The 19,485-nt window shown below is 37.6% G+C and overlaps 3 protein-coding genes across 5 annotated transcripts in view; 1 reads left to right on the top strand and 2 right to left on the bottom strand.

Moving 5' to 3' along the window:
• The window catches only part of nsdhl (NAD(P) dependent 3-beta-hydroxysteroid dehydrogenase NSDHL), a 7,205-nt gene extending 998 nt beyond the window's left edge, over window positions 1-6,207 (bottom strand). For 2 of the 3 annotated variants that reach the window (XM_016545058.1, XM_016545059.1), the window contains exons 1-7: window positions 6,113-6,207; window positions 5,827-5,880; window positions 5,302-5,463; window positions 5,070-5,216; window positions 4,323-4,451; window positions 4,009-4,151; window positions 1,480-1,582 (exon numbers count right to left, since the gene is read on the bottom strand). In XM_016545058.1, the coding sequence (XP_016400544.1) occupies window positions 1,480-1,582; window positions 4,009-4,151; window positions 4,323-4,451; window positions 5,070-5,216; window positions 5,302-5,463; window positions 5,827-5,847 (705 nt within the window). In that variant the 5' untranslated portion in view covers window positions 5,848-5,880; window positions 6,113-6,207. Of the gene's footprint in view, window positions 1-1,479; window positions 1,583-4,008; window positions 4,152-4,322; window positions 4,452-5,069; window positions 5,217-5,301; window positions 5,464-5,826; window positions 5,881-6,037; window positions 6,062-6,112 lie in introns of those variants that run through there. The other variant, XM_016545060.1, reaches the window with a different exon arrangement.
• A 583-nt stretch (window positions 6,208-6,790) lies between these two features.
• On the top strand, window positions 6,791-9,069 carry cetn2 (centrin, EF-hand protein, 2). Its single transcript, XM_016545063.1, has 5 exons — window positions 6,791-7,090; window positions 7,509-7,667; window positions 7,995-8,123; window positions 8,203-8,340; window positions 8,437-9,069. Exons 1-5 carry the CDS (start codon window positions 7,088-7,090, stop codon window positions 8,524-8,526), a joined length of 519 nt encoding a protein of 172 aa, XP_016400549.1. The 5' UTR covers window positions 6,791-7,087; the 3' UTR covers window positions 8,527-9,069.
• A 1,996-nt stretch (window positions 9,070-11,065) lies between these two features.
• gcna (germ cell nuclear acidic peptidase) overlaps window positions 11,066-19,485 on the bottom strand; it is a 9,498-nt gene continuing 1,078 nt past the window's right edge. Inside the window, exons 2-13 of the mRNA XM_016545018.1 lie at window positions 17,704-17,806; window positions 17,454-17,604; window positions 17,300-17,366; window positions 16,101-16,150; window positions 15,953-16,019; window positions 15,790-15,866; window positions 15,219-15,575; window positions 13,984-14,149; window positions 13,745-13,889; window positions 12,626-12,761; window positions 12,344-12,548; window positions 11,066-11,584 (exon numbers count right to left, since the gene is read on the bottom strand). Of these exons, the coding sequence (XP_016400504.1) occupies window positions 11,353-11,584; window positions 12,344-12,548; window positions 12,626-12,761; window positions 13,745-13,889; window positions 13,984-14,149; window positions 15,219-15,575; window positions 15,790-15,866; window positions 15,953-16,019; window positions 16,101-16,150; window positions 17,300-17,366; window positions 17,454-17,604; window positions 17,704-17,793 (1,743 nt within the window). The 5' untranslated portion in view covers window positions 17,794-17,806 and the 3' untranslated portion in view covers window positions 11,066-11,352. The remainder of the gene's footprint in view (window positions 11,585-12,343; window positions 12,549-12,625; window positions 12,762-13,744; window positions 13,890-13,983; window positions 14,150-15,218; window positions 15,576-15,789; window positions 15,867-15,952; window positions 16,020-16,100; window positions 16,151-17,299; window positions 17,367-17,453; window positions 17,605-17,703; window positions 17,807-19,485) is intronic.

Genomic DNA, 19,485 nt, shown 5'->3' with positions numbered 1-19,485 from the left:
ATAATGTTCTTTTTAGCAACATCATATGACCCCTTTAAACTAAATTTTCTTATTTGTTTTCATATGGAAAAATGCAAACTCCACTTATTCAAGGCTTTGTATTAAATGCTCATCTTGAATTTCATATGATTAAATACAACATAAAGGTTTGCCAAAGAGCCGTTTCCCAGTAGTGGCAAACAGTGTTGGGGGTAACGCGAGCTTCGTAATCAGATTACATTTTTCAAATAACTAGTAAGGTAACACTACTTTTAAATTTACAAATATCTGAGTTACTTTTTCAAATATGTAATGCAAAGAAATCACCTCTTCTGTCCCCGTGTTGAGAGAAATTGGGAGTTCTTTCAGGCTGAGGCTTATTAATTTCACTTTAGGTGTGAAAGGGCCTTTACAGTTGCCAAAAATATAACTTTTGGGTTTTTTGTAATTTAAAAAAACACTACAAATAAGCAAGCCCAGCCCAGGTGACAAAAAGTAACGTAATGCATTACTTTCCATAAAAAGTAACACAACATTGTAATGCATTACTTTTAAAAGTAACTTTCCCCAACACTGGTGGCAAAATGTTAATTTTTGACAAAGGTTCAATGGAAGTTCAACAGTACCATTTGAAATACATTAGCCACAGATAAATAGATTATGTGAGGGTTTTAAACATTTTTTAAACATTTTCAAATGTGTTGCTATGTCATGATTGCTGGCAAGGCTGTGCGGCAGCATTTTTTCAGTAATGTTCAATTAACCATTACTTAATGGGTTTAGCTACTGGGGTTTGTTGTTACTGATACAGTCCTCAATGCATGGTAGCCTCTCTCATGACAAATTAGCATCTTATATTACATGCAATAGGTAAGGCCACACAGGTAAAAGTACATTTATGATAATGAAACATACTATTAGCAGTTATTTAGCTCGTCAATTTGGGTTACTACAAAATTCTGATGATACATTCCTATTGGCTAGTTACAGTTAGTTAATGTAACCGCTAGTTTTGGCTAGCTTAGATGGAAAAAAAACAAAAAAACACTAACCCAACTCTGCCAAGCTCCTATTGGCTACAGGACATCTTACAAAAAACTAACACAGTCAGCCAGCTTTATTATTTTTAGCATCACACTAAAACACTTTCTATTTTTTTTTAGAGCATTTAGGTAATTTAACAGTTTTCAGAGACTGAACAATTACATGACAAAATTCAAGGTCTCTCAAGATCTGTATAAAAACTGCATATTGTAAGCTTTTTTGACCATTGCTGCATTTAATGAATGACTGAAAACCCCTATGAGAGATTTGAGAGTGCTTTTGTTATTAATGGGTTTCCTGGAAATGGAAAGGCAAAGCCTGATGCATCATTCATGTGCGTTGTTTATACATTACACACACACACACACACACGTGGGATTAGATCTATGAATGCACGTCTAGAAACATCTCTCACTCTTTCAGTCTCTCACATTCTCTTTCACACACATTCCTTACCTGACCGCAGAGCGGAGAATCAGCCTTCAGGTGTTCAGCTGCTAAAATATGCCCATGGACTACATTCTCCACATAGGTGAAGTCCACAAGATTGGATCCATCTCTAAAGAGCAAATCAGCATTAGACCGTACGGGATTCATTTACTGATCACATTATGTCCATCACATCGACATCCAGCGGGGTGCAAACATCGAAGACCACGCCGAAACTTTGAGATTCAATATCTAATGTAAAGTAGGACATACAACAGAAATTTAAAACAAACAATCAATGACGTAAAATTAATAAAACGGATTTAAAATTCTGCACCAGATCACTGATAAAAAAAAAAGAACTAATTTGTAAAGATGGTCAAATTTTCTTGCTTTCACTGAAGCACAAGATGCTTTTTGGATCATTTTTAAATCATGCAGCAGAACATGATCATCAGGTTTTGAATGAGTCCAATCCTGCTCCTGGACAGCCACTTTCCTGCAGAGTTTACCTCCAACACAGTTTCTAGTGATCCCGAAGACCTTAATCAGCTAGTGTGTTTAACCCAAGTAGACTAGGCTGCATTTACACTGGCACCAAAAAATCTGATTTTTTGCTCACATCTGACACAGATCAGAATTTGTTGCACATGTGTAAACACAAAAATCTGCACAATATCTGATGTTTTCGCATCCGATCTGAGCCACTTCCAAATGTGGTTTTAAATCAGATACATATCCGACCTACCTCTAAACAGAAATATCCGATACTAAATATTGTAGAAACGTAATTTTCTGTAAAGTTGCTTTGCAACGATTTGTATCGTAAAAAGCGCTATACAAATAAACTTGAATTGAATCCGATTCCTCGCAGAACTCCCAATGCGACACGTTTGCTCATAAAGATTGTGTTTTAATGCCGGTGTGCTGTATGCGCTCGCATTTTATTAAGATGGAAACTTTAAAAAATTGCACATTCAGGAGCTGGTTTTCAACCCCTGCTCCGTGAATTTTATAAATACAACAGCTAAAAGCTACATCATATTTCTCAGCAATGAGGTGATAACTTAGCAGTTTTTGTAATTAAACCAACAAGCTTCAATTTTCGCAAGCTTCACACTGGCTTGTGCGTTTTCTCTCTCTCTCTCGTTAATTATTTCGAATTCATTACAATAAATATCATCTTGGCGCTGTAGCATTTTTACAGTCTTTTACTGTTAAAATCACAATCATTTTTTACAGTGCACCTCTAACGAGCTGTAGATAAATTAGCCTAACAAATTTAAAATTACTGTTATTTTCCGTTATTTATCTGTTAAGTCAGATTTTGTGCTGCAAAACATCCTTGACAGCTATGCGCGAGTCGCCGCAGACCACAAAATGTATCGGAGCTATTTGAATTCTACACAGAATGCTATATTTTATAGCAACATGGATGAGATTGTCGCTGGCATACCCTGTCAAATGCAGCTTTACGGAGCTCAACGGCTCTAGCCCAAGCTGTGATATAAACGAATGCTATTGGCTATTTTAAAAAGGGGCGGGGCTGCTTGATATGTCTCGCCCCGTCTTCCTGTTTCAGCTAAAATGACACAACAAATGCGTGTTTCTAAGCATTTCAGGGGACCTTTAAGACTAGTGTAAATGCAGCCTAAGTAAGTCTAGACTTTTGTTGGTAGGAAGCCTTGATCATGTTGAGCTTATTGTGGTCGATGAACAGAAGGGTAAACTCTCCCTCGAGTCAGCCGGACAGTTTACCAACAGTACTGCCAATGGCTAATTCAAGGTATGTTTCAAATATTTGTAGTGAGATAAATAAATAAAATAACTGAAATATTGTGTAAAAAAGTGAACTTCAGCTTACAGGTGTATACTGCTTTAATTGTACTGCCACCCGTGCTCTCTATTGGTATCGGCATCAACCAAACTCATACGGGCCAAAACAATGCCATTTCCATCACAATATGTGGTCGGATACGGGGCACTGCCAGATTCACATTTTCCAAAACACTGCACACTGTACACAGTACAGAAGGCAGTATGACGGAGCATTTCCGTCAGAGTAAGCACACATGCCACCACTGCTGCACAGTCAAGCGAGCAATAAGCCAGAGAGAAGGATATCTTCTAGAAGTTTTTTGTTGTTAAGTGTCTGTTTTAAAAATGTCCTTAGTGAACTACCTCTTACAGATATTCTTCCTTGTTGTATCAAAGACTGTCATATTTAGGAGCCCAAACACTCAAAAATGTGCTATCCAGAGGAAGTGTGCAGTGTGGACCGATCTTGACTGGACTGAACACAAACTGGTCTGCTTTGCAATATCACCAAGTAAACAAATCTAGGTAATAATGGTTCGATTTGGGTACTGGTGCAATGATCTCTGGTCTTCCTATTTTGTCACTTTCTGCTCTGAAAGCAATATTCTTTACTGATATATATATAGCAGAGCATTTCATGTCAGAACGATTGCTGATAGTCAAGATCATATTCTAGACAGCAGTCTGCCACCTAGTGGAGTTGTGGGCTCTCTGCAACACTGTTTTAATGTCGCTCACCCGATGATGAACTTCATCTTTCCTCTGCGGGCTGCATCTATCAGGATGGGCACTAACTGAGGGTCCCGGGGGCCAAAGATGCCATGAGGACGAATAGCGACAGTGAGGAAACCCTTCTCTTTACTGCAGGCCTCCAGCACCAACTGAACAGACAGAAGCAGATTGAAAAAGAAAGAAAAAGATGATCGACATGGAGTACATTAGCACATCAACTCATTAACTATTTAGTACATTTGATTGATTTCAGAAGAGAGCTGACGTTCAGGAGTAATGTTATAGGGAGATGAAATGCCATTGATATGATTCATACCCACCTTTTCCTGTTGAATTTTGGTCTCTGTATAATAATCAATTGGCTTTTTTGCATAAGGCAGATCCTCTCTCCCATTCTTGATGTCGGTTCCTTCAAACACCACACTAGCGCTGCTGGTCAGTATTAGTTTCTGCAAAAACATCACGAATGTCAACGACATAATTTAAAGGAATATTCTGGATTAAATAATGCTCTCGATTACCAATTTAAATCCATTGTCGGACAGAGATGAAGCAGAAACCTCCTGCTGAATATTGTAGAAAATTGTAACAGTGTTGAATGTACCAAATGAATGTCTGAACACACCTTAGTATGATGGGGCTTATACTGCAAAACCATTAAAAATATATATATTTAATAATAATAATGTTTGATGTATAGAGTGAGTCATATACTTTACAATTGGGGTCTGTAAGATTTTTTCTAATTATTAATTTTTTTTCCTCTCATGCTCACCACGGTTACTTTTATTTGATCAGTAAAACAGTAATATTGTGAAAATATTAGTACAATTTCATACAATTTTTTACTCCAGTCTTCAGTGTCACATGATCCTTCAGAAATCATTCTAATACACTGATTTGCTCCTTAAGAAACACTTCTGATTATTATCAATGATGGAAACAGTTGTGCTGCGTAATGTTTTGATAGATTTAATGCATCCTTGATGCATTATCACTGACTTTAAACGGTAGTGTACATTACATTTATTTTTACCATCAGCTGGCACACGATATATAATACATACCTGTACTCCTGCCTCATGACAGGCCTGTATGACAGTCCGTGTCCCGTCAATATTAACCCTCTGAAACAGAGCGCGGTCATCGCTGGCTGGAGCAGGTGAAGCACAGTGAAACACTATAGACACTTCTTTCAAAGCCACCAGCAAGGCCTAAACAAGACATCAGGAGGACAGCGAGGAAGGGTGAAGACCGTGTCAGACTGATTCTGCCAGATCAAAACCCAACAATCCCCACCTGTCTGTCACACAAGTCCCCTCGGTGAAACGTCACTCCTGGGAGCTCATAGGCCTGTCTGATATCAAACACATTCACTGTGTATCCTCGGTCCACTAGACGCTCCAGGAGGTGCCTGCCCAAAAATCCAGATCCTCCGATGACAGCACAACGCTTGCTGCTCTGCACAATATCACAATATCAAGACAAGCTGAATTCATTGTCATTTGTCCCCTGCCTGGCAGAAGAACATGTCAAATATCTACAAACATGTAGAGCTTTTAACATGGGGCAGAAAAATACAAACATCCACAAATGACAATAAAATAGATTATATATAAAAGTGAATGGAACGTATGATGATCATTGTGCATTGTGACCAGTGTGCATGCATATAAATGCACAGTATGGAAACAGTAAGTTCATATTAATATGTTATAATGATAATATCCTAAACATACAATACTGCGCATGTGCGCTACTCAAATCTGACAGAATCATAACAGGCAATAATAGTGCAAAGGTGCTTCAGGTGTAAATACTCACTGGTCTCGTGCGAGTTGCCATGTGTGGATCTCTCTCTCAGCTCCCGACAGCAGTCTGCGAATTAATAAACAATATCCATCTGTTTAATTACACTTCTTAAAAACTATGTGACACGCGGGTTGGTTGACCTTTGAACCATTTACTGCACATTTTCTACGATTTTAGGTTTGGTTTTAACTCTGACAGAACTGTTCACTGAAACCAAACTTACGTTCTAGTTACGCTCCCGAAGCACAATATATAAATACTTATTTTTTCTGTAAAAGTTCAGTTAAGCAGCACTCACCTGTGTATCTCAAACTAAAAGACACAGCTGTAACGATTACGAAGGAAGCACGAAGAGCCATATGGGCAGAGAGCGGAGAACCCTCTGATTGGTCCAGTCAACAATCAGGCATCAACCTGACAATGAGTCTAACCAATGAGAGAAGGGCAACGTCAAAGAGCGCCACTGCGCCAGCCAATCAGTAAAAAGTCACCAAGATAGTCCCCTCCCCATGACATCACCAAATACGCCCCTACGTGTGATTATATTATAGTTTATTATTTAGGATATTATTTAAAAGTTTAAGGTATACCATTATGAGATATACAAATAATAAAACACCAATAACAAAAGGTTCAGAAGGTTCGTGAAACAACCAATTCTCATTTAAATATGTCAGTTTCATAGAAAATGATTGGCTGAATTCTAAAATCGTGCTACTCTTACTATTTCTGCTATGTGAATATAAAACAGAATAATGTGGTAGTATGGTATTGCGAAATCATGATCATCTGCTGTCTGTGTAACTATAATTATCATGAGCAGTAACCAAACACAGCCAATCACAAATGGATGCGGTAAAAGATGGGTGTGTGTATGTTGTAATACAGGTTTACCTATTTTAAAAAAAAGCATAGGTTAACTTTATAAAGCCCCACGTTCTGGGATAAAATAGACGTGAATTGGATACTACTTTATCCTGACAGTTTGTTGTTTAAAGAAGCGTTCAAATCGGGGAAAGATGCTTTTGTTTTGTACGAAATTACGAATCTTACTATGGCGAATAGACTTGATAAATTAGGTTGTGCGGAAGCTGCTTCCGGGAGCGTGATGTAATTATTATTCATGAGCCAAGGTTTCCGCCGACGTCTCCTTTCAGCCAATCACTTTGGTCTACTGACCGAACGTCATGAAACGTAATTAATATTCATAAGCCAAGCCAAGCCATAGCCAGGTTTATATTATTCTCCACTTGCTGGTCTTCTCCGGGTAAAGATGGTGAGTCACGACGAATGCAACAATGTCGCGATCTATGCTTTTTTGTATATTTTTGCGATTAGTAAAAATGCCGTCACTCGATTTAAGCGACCGTTTAATTGTCATTCAATTTAAAATTCCTTCAGGTTTGTGTAACATATGTGTTATTGCTACTGGTCTTTCATAAATACAGAGGGAATAGTCAGCAGGGCATTTAGGAGTGAATTTACAACCACGGCTAATTGAATGCTAGTGTTATTTAATTACTTATTCTCCATTTCTTTACCCTAACAATATTATTCCAGCTTGAATTATATATTACGTGCACTGTCTAATATATGTTTACATTATGTCTTGTATTCATAATTGTGATGTACACTGCACAGGTCTGGTCCTGTTTTAATAAAGCTTCTATTCTATTCTATTCTATACAACACAGGCCACTAGTCCCAAAAGACCCTCACTGGGGGCAGTAGCCCCTCGTAAAAAAGCCAGTCTAAAGCCTGAGCTGACAGAGGAGCAAAGGCAGGAGATCCGAGAGGCGTTTGAGCTCTTTGACACGGATGGCTCTGGTTATATTGAGGTGAAGGAGTTAAAGGTGAGATATAATGCCATGAACACAGCTGCCACGAGCAGTGTACGGCCATATACAGGTACATCTCAAAAAATTCGAATATCATGAAAAAGGTCAATATTTTAGTAGTAGATCTCTATACAGAGGGACCCAAACATCCAATAAAATCTTCATGATGATTGTCTTTTAAACTTGGAACGTTTTAGGATTTTGAAAAATGTTGAAGGACAATGTATGGCCTACTGGAACGAATGCAAAGCCGAATCATTTTGACTCGTGCATTAGACCGCTGGACTCCGCTGTATCTGTATATGTCAAGCTTTCTGCACATAATGAAGAATTGTGCTGCAGGTGGCCATGAGAGCGCTGGGGTTTGAGCCTAAGAAGGAGGAAATCAAGAAAATGACTGGAGAGGTTGATAAGGATGCTACTGGAAAGATCTCTTTCAGTGATTTTCTGACCGTGATGACTCAAAAAATGGTAAGAATTTTCAATTAAAAAAATTCTAGTTATTCCAGCCAGGTAGGACATTTTATTATTGTTGTTTGGAAATCTTAAGGTTGAAAAGGACTCCAAGGAAGAAATTCTTAAAGCTTTTCGGCTGTTCGACGATGACGAGACCGGAAAAATATCTTTCCGGAATCTAAAGAGAGTGGCTAAAGAGCTCGGGGAAAACCTCACAGACGAGGAGCTGCAGGTGCAAGAATAATCACAAAAACCCAACCGTGATCTGTGTGATAGATGATGGATTTCTCTTTTAAACATCACATTAATGTTTCATGCATGTCTTTAGGAAATGATTGATGAAGCAGACAGAGACGGTGATGGAGAAGTTAACCAGCAGGAATTTCTTCGCATCATGAAGAAAACGAGTTTGTACTGAATGTTATCAGAAGCACAGGAGTATGAGAAATATTCTTTTCTATGTAAACATTTTCAAGTTTTTTTTTTATTTTTTATGATTTTGCCGTTTTATGCACAGTACCATTCCAAGACCTTGATGCCCGTCAAGCCCGGTGGTCATTTCAGATCGGTGTGGGTTTGCCAAATAGCAAAACGTCAGTTGTTTACACTCTATATTCTCAAATCTTATCAGTAAAGATATAAACAGTAGCATGTAACACAGGTTGCAGTGAGTCATATATGGTGTGTGCACTGAAATATGTTGTGAATCTGTCAACATGGTTAAATCTCACCTAGAAAGCAAATGTTTTGGGGTCATATTTCAAAATAAATAAAAAATGCATTTTGCATTAAAAAAAATTTAGCTTATTTTTATGACCTTTTAGATTGACATTTTCATGACAATTAATTTTCAAGAACCCCCAAATGTCTCGCAAAAACAAAAAAAACTGCCATTCATTTATGAAAACTTAAAAGATTGTATTAGTAAAAATAACTATTACAACAATGAGAATGTATTAAAGGGGTCCTATTATGCTCTTTTACAAAGTCTTGATTTTGTTGTGGGGGTGTACTAGAACATGCTCTCATGCTTGGTGCTTCGAAAAACACATTATTTTACACATTATTTACATTATTAAAATACCTTTCTCCCCATCCTGGCACAAACGGCTCGATTAGTTCCGGCTTTGATGAAGGTCCGCCTTCCGAAAAACAAAATGTGTTGTGATTGGTTAGCTGTCCCAGTGCGTTGTGATTGGCGAACAGCTTAGACGGTGTTTCAGTACTGCCACGCCCCTTGCTCCGTCTTTCAACAAAAGCTTTTGGGCGAATCCGGCACTGTACTCCCTCATGTTGTGGAAGCTGTCCTCAGTAAAATGCGCAGCACACAATAGCAAATTGGGGTTATAATGCTCAGGAACAGAGTTAAAAAATAAATTGCAACCACTGTTTCCTGACATCATCCGCTTTCGGAAGCCCAAACAAAGACGTTTGGGCACGGAGGTGAAAAAAAACAGCGTTTCAGGCGGTCGCGCACCGGACGAGTCTTTAAATCCATGCCATGTCTTTAAAATTCAAATACTTTATTTTCTATGATTGTGCCGTTCGTTGTAGTTCTTGAAAAGGGATTTTTTTTAAACGAAATATCTCCCTTTGGAGTGGACTTTGAGATTTGTAACTTTCTAGATCTTTTTTATGCCCAAACATACACACTACACACTGACTAAAATTAAAAAAGTGAAAAAGCATAATAGGACCCCTTTAAAAAAAAGTATACTTAAAAAATAAAAAAAACTCAAAAGTAAAACCCCTGAATGCTTTTCTTGAAATGGGAATTTGGAGGGAAATGTGTTTAAATGTCCTGACAGTGTCACAGTATGAAAAACTGAAATGGGCCTAAAATATACATAATTTTCTTTATGTAAAATAATTGTTTTTCACTCAGATTCACTCATATATACTTTACCTTTAAGTTTCTGCCTTATGGTATGTTATATTTACGAATAGTATATCACTGACTAAATAATCGAGAGCCCTGTTGAATGAAGATTATATTGAAGTTCACAATCTCTTCTGTTGACTTTAGCATCAGTGTGCTCTCTGCAGACGTCTGTACTTCAGCTTCTTTGAAGGAGATTTCTGCAGTGCTAGTAAACACATACTGTGACCTTGTGCTTGTATTTCTCCACGTTGTGTTTCCTTTATGCACCCTTCAAAATTTGTTTCAGATGTTTTGTATTTGAGTACATTTGTGATGCTATTTAAGTATTATTTAAAATGAAATAAATTGTATTAAGCAGCCGTTACTGAGATGACTGGTGTTTTATTGCCTGTCTTGGTTCCCCCAACAATGCAAGAATCCTCCTGCATCTCCCAAGCAGGGTGAAATAAAACATTTTGACTTACAGATGTGACTACAATATATGCTGGTCTTCACATTTGCTTGAGATACATCATTAGTGAGCGATTATAACAGAAATATTATGCCATTCCTTGTTCTTGTTGTTCATTCTGAGATGGTTCTCAAAGTCTCAACTGAATCCAAAAACTTGAGTGAACCAACTTTAATTATGCTTATTTATTTTTTAGTTATTATCATATTGTTAGTGTCATGCATGATTGCCATGAGTCCGAAATTAACTACTGTTCAAACGTTTGGGGGCAGTAAGATTATTTTAAAAGAAATTAATACTTTTATTTAGCAAAACTGATTCATTAAACTGATATAGGTTTATGTCTTCACAGTAAAGACTTCTGCACTGTTACAAATAAAAATTACGTTCTTCAATAAATGCTGTTCTTTTGAATTTGATTCATTAAAAAAAATCCTGATTTTGTTTCCACAAAAATATTAAGCAGCACATGTTTCCAACATTTATAATAAATGTTCTGCAGTGTATTTTGGATTCAGTAACATGCACAAAATAAAGGGAAAAATGAAGAATGTAATAACTCAATAGTTTATTCTGAAGAAAATACATCTAAACAAATACACGAGATGATATAACTAACCGACGTGACACACGAACACAAATACAAAAAAAAAAGATAACTTGATCTCAAGATTTAGCAACAAGGGAGTAAGGGAGTAAATAAATATATGAATATGGCTAATATATCTTAAGACTTCTATGGCCATTAACCATAAATAAAACCATTTCACAGTATAAAAACAAATAGAAATAGTCTGATGGAGGCTGACATGCCCACAGAAGTCTATTTCATTCCCTGTAAGCTGACACTGCATATGAACAGAACTCAAACTGATGCAGCAGTCGTGATGTTTGAGGTGTCTGATCTGAGATCAGCTCTGACTGAGACGTATTTTGCTGGCGAAGTCGGCGCTGAGTTTGCGCATTACCTCAGCGTGACTCTGGCCTCCCAGTTCCTGTCTCGCGGAGCTGTAGTTCTCCTTCACGAAGGTGGCGAAGGCCGTGGGCGCCCGCGGCTTCGAGGGAGTCAGCAGAACCAGCTGCCCAGTGCACAGAGCACACACAAACTTTGTGGTGTCCAGGGACTTAGAGTGGCGGCCGATCCTGTGAGGGATAGAAACACTGACTATTAGGGACAGAATTGGGATTTATTGTTCAAAGGTGCGGTCACATGACTGAAATATTGCAGGCAAAAAAGGCCCAGTCTACTGCCAATAGGGTCTTAGATTTTTCTGAAGAAAGATAAACATGTATAGTGACGAAAGCCAAAATATTAAATGTCACACATGTATATTTACGGAGTAATCCACTATTTTAAAGAGGGGGGTCAAAATGGCAATTTTCACCTGAGATTCGGAGCCAAATTACAGTAGTGTAAAAATGACTTCAGAAAGATGGCATCACCATCATGTAATTTTCACACACAGATTGTTAGTAAATCTGTTGACTTTGTTGCAGTATATGCCAGTTGTGAATATTGAAAAAATGGGAAGAAGCACTTTACAAGTTTTTTATCTCCAAAGTTTGCAAGCCTATAACTCAGGAAGTATTAAAGATATCTTAATGCTCTTTTAGATTTCGGGTCTTTACCATCTTTCCCTTTTGGCATCTTAATTTTTAGGCCCTATATGATTCAGTTCCAGAGATACTGGGATCTAAATATGGCTCCAGGAGTAAATTGTACACATTTTCAGTAGTCAAAAACCTAATGTGGGTCACTTTGCATTCAGCTGATACTTTATTTCTTTTAAAAAGGAAGGTCTAAAAAACAAATAATGTTGAAAGTAGAAATGTATCTTGTTTTCCTCCATCAAAACAGTTAAATGTGAGCCACTGCAGCAAGCGGGCCAGTCCTGCACTCACGTGTTCTTGCAGCGGTCACACTGATACTGGTACTTGTAGTTGATGTCGTAACTGTGGCAGCGGGAAACCATCGGTAGCTCAGGATGAGCCAGCATCGCTTTACGAGCATAAAGCCTCCAGAACGGCCCGTGCCCGTCATGAACATTGTTTATTAGCCATGTGGCAGCATGACACATTTCATGGACTAATGTATCTCGTAACCGATCTGTAATCGGAAACACATTGCGTTTATCGCCAAGTGTCGAGAGCGGTTGAGAATTTTAAATCTGTAATGACAAGTACCTGCAGAGTCGCAAACTTTGACGGACAGCTCGATGCGGGCATATCGTTCCCCAGAGCCGCGCTCCTGGCCTGAGATGCAATATCCTGCTGTCTTGCACATCTTCTTGTTCCATGAGACAGACATGTCAGCGGGAAGCTGAGGGGTTGGAATTGATATCGAAACGAATGATTTAAAGTGGAAGTGAAATGTGTTTTTGGCACTGATAATGCCCAAATGTATTCGAAAACCAGCTTTACCTAAAATCGGATTTAAACAAAGTTGATGACGCATATATTTTTGTAATTTCTATCTAGCCAGAAAGCCACCATGTTGGAGGAACATAGCTGTCTATGTAATTGGGTTGGTTGGCTTTGTGGAAAACTATGGAAGCCCGTTTCCTCCACTGAATAGAAAATAATAAAGTTAATTGCGACATTCTATCTTTTGCAATTGCGAGTTTACATCTCGCAATTCTGACTTTCTTCTCTGAAATTGTGCGATATAAACTCATAATTCAGATTTTTTTCTCTTGCAATGCAAGTTTTAAAGTTGAGAATTGTGAGACAGAAACTCACTCAGTTTATATCTCACAAATGCGAAGACTTTTCTCTTACAATTGCGAGTTTACATCTCACAATTCTGAAGACGACTGACTTTTTTTCTCATATAAACTGCACGTTTGTATCTCGCAATTCTGTAACTCACAACTGCTTGATATATAGTCGGAATTGGGAGATATAAACTCGCAATTCTGAGGGAAAAAAAAAAGTCAGAACTGCAAGATAAAAAGTTGCTTTTACCTTTTTTTATTCAGTGTCAGAAACGGACTTCCATAGAAAACAGCCGGAACAACTTCAGCCAGTCTGTTGGTGTCGGAGACTCATTTGTTTGACTCAAAGTTCTCTTCAATATAATCTTCCTCCAATCATTCATTCAAAGCCTGTCCGCCGACACGCAGACCTCTACCTTCTTTAATGCAAGTCTACAGATTTTTTTTCACCTGCTCTATCATCTGCTAAACAAATATCATACATTAAACAAATCCTAACCTTAAATACTGGCAATAGTAATAGCAATCGTTGCCCGAGCAAACACCACTAATGATTACTACAAATGGAACTGGAGGTTTTCACATGTACCTCACTGCCAAACACGCTGGTGTTGTAGAGCTGGAAGAGTTTGTTTGTGAGCTCCTCTTTGTTGAGTCTGAAGCTGCGGCAGTACGACGATCCGGGAACAGACAGAGACTGCAGGAAGCAGCCGGGAGTTTTACACACCACCACTCTGACAAAATCAACAACAGGACAATGTCACAATCCACTGCTGAGAGAATGCATAGGGTCTCCAGAGAGGCAGCTGTGGGGTGATTCGGAGGTACCTGCTGCTGGGTGGAGCTCTGGGCTCAGTGAGGCTCACTGGTCTGCTGCGGGGCGTCTGCTGCACTGGGGTGTGGGTTGTGGACGATCCTTTAACCGGTACTTGGTTAGCAGCTGTCTTACCCACGGCAGATGGTGTCGACAAACAGGGAGGTCGTGGTTTGGATTCTACATGGAGAGAGAACGGAAACGGAAAGCAAGAGGTTCTTCTTTCTGTAGCTCAGATTTGGGCACAATATTTTAGAAGATATTTTCACCGGCCTTAAAAAGCAAAAAAAACAAAAAAACATCACAATAAATAAATAAATAAATAAAAATATACAGGCATCAAAATCTTAAACAACAAAAGAAAAAAATGCATATAATTAGGCTTTTCCATTTGCAATTATATATGATGATTTGTTTAGAATTTTATAACTGATGAGTTTGTTTGTTAATTAATTTTTTAATGCAATGTTAGAGGCTGGGCTATTTAAGTGGCAAACACGAGGTCAGCATCATAATTAGGGTTGCAAACAGGTGGAAAATTTCCAGTAAATTTCGGAAATATTCCGGAAAGTTTCCAAAATTTCTGGAATCTTTCCAGGTATTTTTTTTTTATATTCCAGGGATTTTTGGAAAGTTTCCGGAAATGTTCCACCCCTTTGCAACCCTAATCATAATCCATAAAATGTTTAACTATTATATAAATTTTTTTAACTTGACATAAGACAACAACAAAAAAATCTAAAATACATTCAGGTGATACATTACAAAATATTCCCCTTAAACACGTTTCTGAATAAAAGCGTTTTCTGGCAGTATTATAAAAATTACAGTCCAACAGGATGTGTTTAATAGTCAAAGGAACTTCTGATACTCCTGAGATTATCACAACTCATTCTCACAATTTGACAATCTCATAAAACATGTTACCAAAACAATTGCATCTTTAAGGATTTAAGTTTCATTCTAATGGACTACGGCATTTCTTTCCGAGTCAAAAACTCTAGTTTGGTTATGTTACCCCATTTCCTGTCAGTTACATGAGAAGTTGACAGCTGTATCATTAGTGATTAAAAGCAAAGTACATATACGTGTCAGTGACGATACACACTGGGTAAACTGGGTTTCTGTTCATAAAGCACAAACCAGCCAAACTTGCTCAAAAAATTTGCTTGTGAACCCGGAATATTTAAGGTAGCCGATTTTGCCACATCTAGCCCTCCAAACAAGACTGAAACCATGTGAGCTGTACCTGGAGCTGGCTTTGGGCTTGCATGTGTGCTGCCTCCTAGATTCTGATTTTGCCTGACTCGATCCAATAAGGACTGGAACTCCTCCTCAGAGCTGCATGTGTCCTCTGGACCGGCGTGTGTCGTCACTGTGATTGCTGGGGGGAGAACACAAGTCTTCGCAGTCTCCTCTCTGCCTTTACTTGTGGCGTGATGTTCCTCAGAAGGCGGGCGGCTGTGTCTGGTCCTCCAGGAGCTCTTGATAACAGCGTCACCGTCATCATCACTGTCGCTCAGGAAGACAGGAGGATCACAGAGAGATGGAGGCTGTTTCTCGGTCTTCTGAACTGATTTAGGAGTTCTAGCAGTCTTGGCTTTCCCTGTGCAGAAACAACATCAAAAAAGGACCCACGACTTGATCTATCAGCGCAATGAAGTGCAGTTAACGCGTTTTATAGTCGGCATGAAAAGGAAGTTATTTATAATAATGATGTGCACAGATGAATCATTTCTGATAATGTAATAATCAATTAAAAGAAAAAAAAGTCAATTGTGTATTTTATTGCATAGTGAAACGCTCAAAGACAATCATACCTTTACTAACGGAAGGCTTCCTCTCAATGACAAAATCATCATCAGACGACATGCTGTCCACTATGAAGCGTTTCAAACTGAGGGGTGAAATATAAAAACTGATGAGCGACAGTAGTGACGATACACTGAAGAACATGTTTAAGGCAAATGATGCTACACTGACCTGTCATCACTGCTACTCACAGACTGCGGATGGACTTCAGCCTTCGGGGTTTTCACTTGATTTAAAACTGGAAAAGATGCAAATGTAAAGACTGTGGCATCTCTCAAAATCAGCCATCTGATTTAAACGCAGTTGTTAAAGAACTTACACGTTTCAAATTCATCGTCACTATCTGAAGACAGAACTGGAATTGGTTCTCTAGGGTGGGGAAAAAAAAAAGTTATTTCGTTTTCTCGTTTCAGGATTATACATTCACTATTTTATGTCGTTCAAAAGTTTGGGATCAGTAAGATTTTTAATGTGTTTTAAAGAAGTCTCTTCTGCTCATCAAGGCTGCATTTATTTGATCAGAAATACAGAAAAAAAAACTGTAATATTGTGAAATATAAGTGCAATTTAAAATAATGGTTTTCTATTTTACTATACTTTAAAATATAATTTATTCCTGGGATGCAAAGTTGAATTTTCATCAGCATCGTTACTCCAGTCTTCAGTGTCACATGATTCTTCAGAAATCATTCTTAAATGCTGATTTATTATCAATATTGGAAACAGTTTTGCTGCTTAATATTTTTTTGGAACCTGTGATACTTTTTTCAGGATTCTTTGATGAATAAAAAGTTTAAAAACAGCATTTATTCAAAATATAAATCTTTTGTAACAATATACACTACCGTTCAAAAGTTTGGGGTCAGTATTTTTTTTTTTTTTTAAGAAATTAATGCTTTTATTCAGCAAGGATGTGTTAAATTGATTTTAAAAAATAAGTGATAATAAAGACTTATATTGTTAGAAAAGATTTCTATTTTAATTAAATGCTGTTCTTTTTAACTTTATTCATCAAAGAATCCTGAAAAAGTATCAAAGGTTCCAAAAAATATATATTAAGCAGCACAACAGTTTCCAATATTGATAATAAATCAGCATTTAAGAATGATTTCTGAAGATCATGTGACACTGAAGACTGGAGTAATGATGCTGAAAATACAGCTGCGCATCACAGAAATAAATTACATTTTAAAGTATATTAAAATAGAAAAACATTATTTTAAATAGCAATAATATTTCACAATATTACTGTTTTTTTTTTTTTTTGGTCAAATAAATGCAGTCTTGATGAGCAGAAGAGACTTCTTTGAAACACATCTTACTGATCCCAAACTTTTGAACAGCAGTGTATATCAGTCCTATCGCTTTATATACCAAAATTAAGGACACAGAGCTTAACTAAAACTGTAAATTACTTCGGCCAGAGAATATGATCCTTGAGATTTAGAGCAGCTGATGAACATGTGCAAGGCATCATAACTATAAATTAAACATATTCCCAGTTTATAAAATTCTCACCTCGGTTTCTGGGCAGTTAATGCAGACTGTTTAAATGTAGATTTTGGGGTCGCCTTTGCAGCAAGAACTAGTGAAAGAAAATCAAACAAACACAAAATGCATTAATAATGTAAGAATACAAGCAAGCAGTAAGTATTCCTCAACCCAAACTTACACTTATCAAGTTCCTCCTCATCCGACGTCAACAGCAGATGCTTTTCTTGAGACTGATTCTCTTTCCCCGAGCCGTCAGCGTCAGACAGCAGCCGTCTGTGTGCTGGATCTGTGCTAGAGTCACAACTGTTCTTCTTCAAGCTCTTCCTCAACTGAAATAACACAAGAGACATTTGAGGGACAGGCTCTAGTGAGACATCTCAGGATAGGTTTCATGCAAATGATGTATACGTTCATTTTAAGGACTGCACCTTCTCTTCAGCTCCATCAAGACCACCATCTCTGTCCCAGCCCAGCTTTTCGGAGACTCTCTGAAACAGCGATACAGTCCCGGGATCCATCGCCACACGAAATCTAAATACATTTGCAAATGAAAAGGATGCCGAATTGAAATGCTTCAATTGAAGGCGGCTTGGATTGTATTGCACTGAATACATGTTACTTTTTAATCTGTTAACATTAAATTAGATTAAAATTCTAAATTGATAAAATATTAAATATATGATGAGTACAATAAAAGTACAAACGTACAAAAAACACATCTGCACCGTTGAATTTAATTGGCTTTAACTGCACGACTGCAAGTAATACAATGCTGCCAAAGCTAAACACATATGCAAAAATAGGTAATACATAATTAATATAGGATTAAGCTAAAAAAAACAACAAATGACGACATTTGTGAACGTTTAATATTATCTACATACTCCAATCCTGTCCTGCAGAGTTTAGCTCCAACATGCAACAACACACTGGCCTGGACGTTTATAATAATCCTGAAGACTTATTACTCTTTACTAGTTACTCCTTTCTAAAGTAATATTATTACTTTCTGGCAACAGTAATTAGTTACACTGCTAGTTACATTACCTTCACGTCCCACAGAAGTTGCAATTGTGTATCTTCTCATAAAATTCTTTTAGAATGTTACTAACAATATATTTCTGCCTCATCATTTGACCAAAATCCACATTGGATCGCAGTCAGACGTTTTTACGAACACTCAATAGTGATTGATAGTGACTTTTAAGTAAAAGTGTTGTATTGATTGTCATGTGGAGCTTGAAGCCAATTGTAGCCATAATTTCTTGTTATCCATATATGATTATATTGGTAACATGAAGCATATACATGAAGTATTTTATCAAAAGAAATCCTATAAGTTCATACGATTTTTAATTATAGTAATATAATTTATATCGGGATCAGAGGGATGTGGGTGGGCAAGAGTAAAGTAATGCCACAACTTCCACATCTGTGCTAATATCACCCTTTTCTCATGACAAAATCAGTGTAATGGCAATATTTCCATCCCCTGAATGTAAGCTTTTCCATATGCCAAGCTTTCCTGATGCACTGGTGACTTCATGTGCCTGTGCGAGTCGTGAAAATTATGAAAATACATCTAGGAATTATTGGATTTCAAATCAGTAGGGGTCACAATTACATCACAAGTAACCAGCTGTTTATGGATGGTAACTGTAATGTTATTACTGAAATCGACATAGTAATTAGTTACACTACTAGCTAAAAACTAGCAAAAAGTAATATTATTACTGTAACTACTTGCTATTAACTAGTTACTGGCCAACACTGGTGTTTTATAAGGATTGGAGCGAAACTCTTCAGTAGTGCAGGACTGGACACCCATGTAACGTTACTACGTTACATCTAGACGTTACACGGTACTTCTTCAAGATAGCGTTACACCTGCCGATATAAATAGGTAATGACTGAATGCCCAACACTCATGATGATAAAACCCTTGTCTATCATCAAAACGTGAATACAGACCCGTTTATCACTTAAGTGAGGAATAATTGACGACGGGCCGTTGAATTATTAGAAAAATAATGCACACCCGAGGTGGTGATGCGGCCACGATGCTAATTCAACGGCCCGTCGTCAATTATTCTGCTTATAGTACGGTTACCACACCTCAAGACATCGATCAGATGATATATTTAAAGGGATTCGTCCGGTTTTTGTACTTAAATCGCTATTGCTATCTCATCCAACGCCTCTTTTGCTAG

The sequence above is a fragment of the Sinocyclocheilus rhinocerous genome, unplaced genomic scaffold (genome assembly GCF_001515625.1).
Source record: "Sinocyclocheilus rhinocerous isolate Xijiao unplaced genomic scaffold, SAMN03320098_v1.1 scaffold460, whole genome shotgun sequence".
In the NCBI taxonomy this organism is placed as follows: domain Eukaryota; kingdom Metazoa; phylum Chordata; class Actinopteri; order Cypriniformes; family Cyprinidae; genus Sinocyclocheilus; species Sinocyclocheilus rhinocerous.
The sequence above is the reverse complement of the archived record's forward strand: the minus strand, read 5'-3'. Positions and strand labels throughout refer to the sequence as shown.

What these genes read in the sequence shown, in the direction of transcription:
- cetn2 (XM_016545063.1), top strand. An exon ending in CCGTGATGACTCAAAAAATG is followed by an intron (nt 8,124 to 8,202) that starts GTAAGAATTTTC and finishes GGAAATCTTAAG; the next exon opens with GTTGAAAAGGACTCCAAGGA. An exon ending in TCACAGACGAGGAGCTGCAG is followed by an intron (nt 8,341 to 8,436) that starts GTGCAAGAATAA and finishes GCATGTCTTTAG; the next exon opens with GAAATGATTGATGAAGCAGA.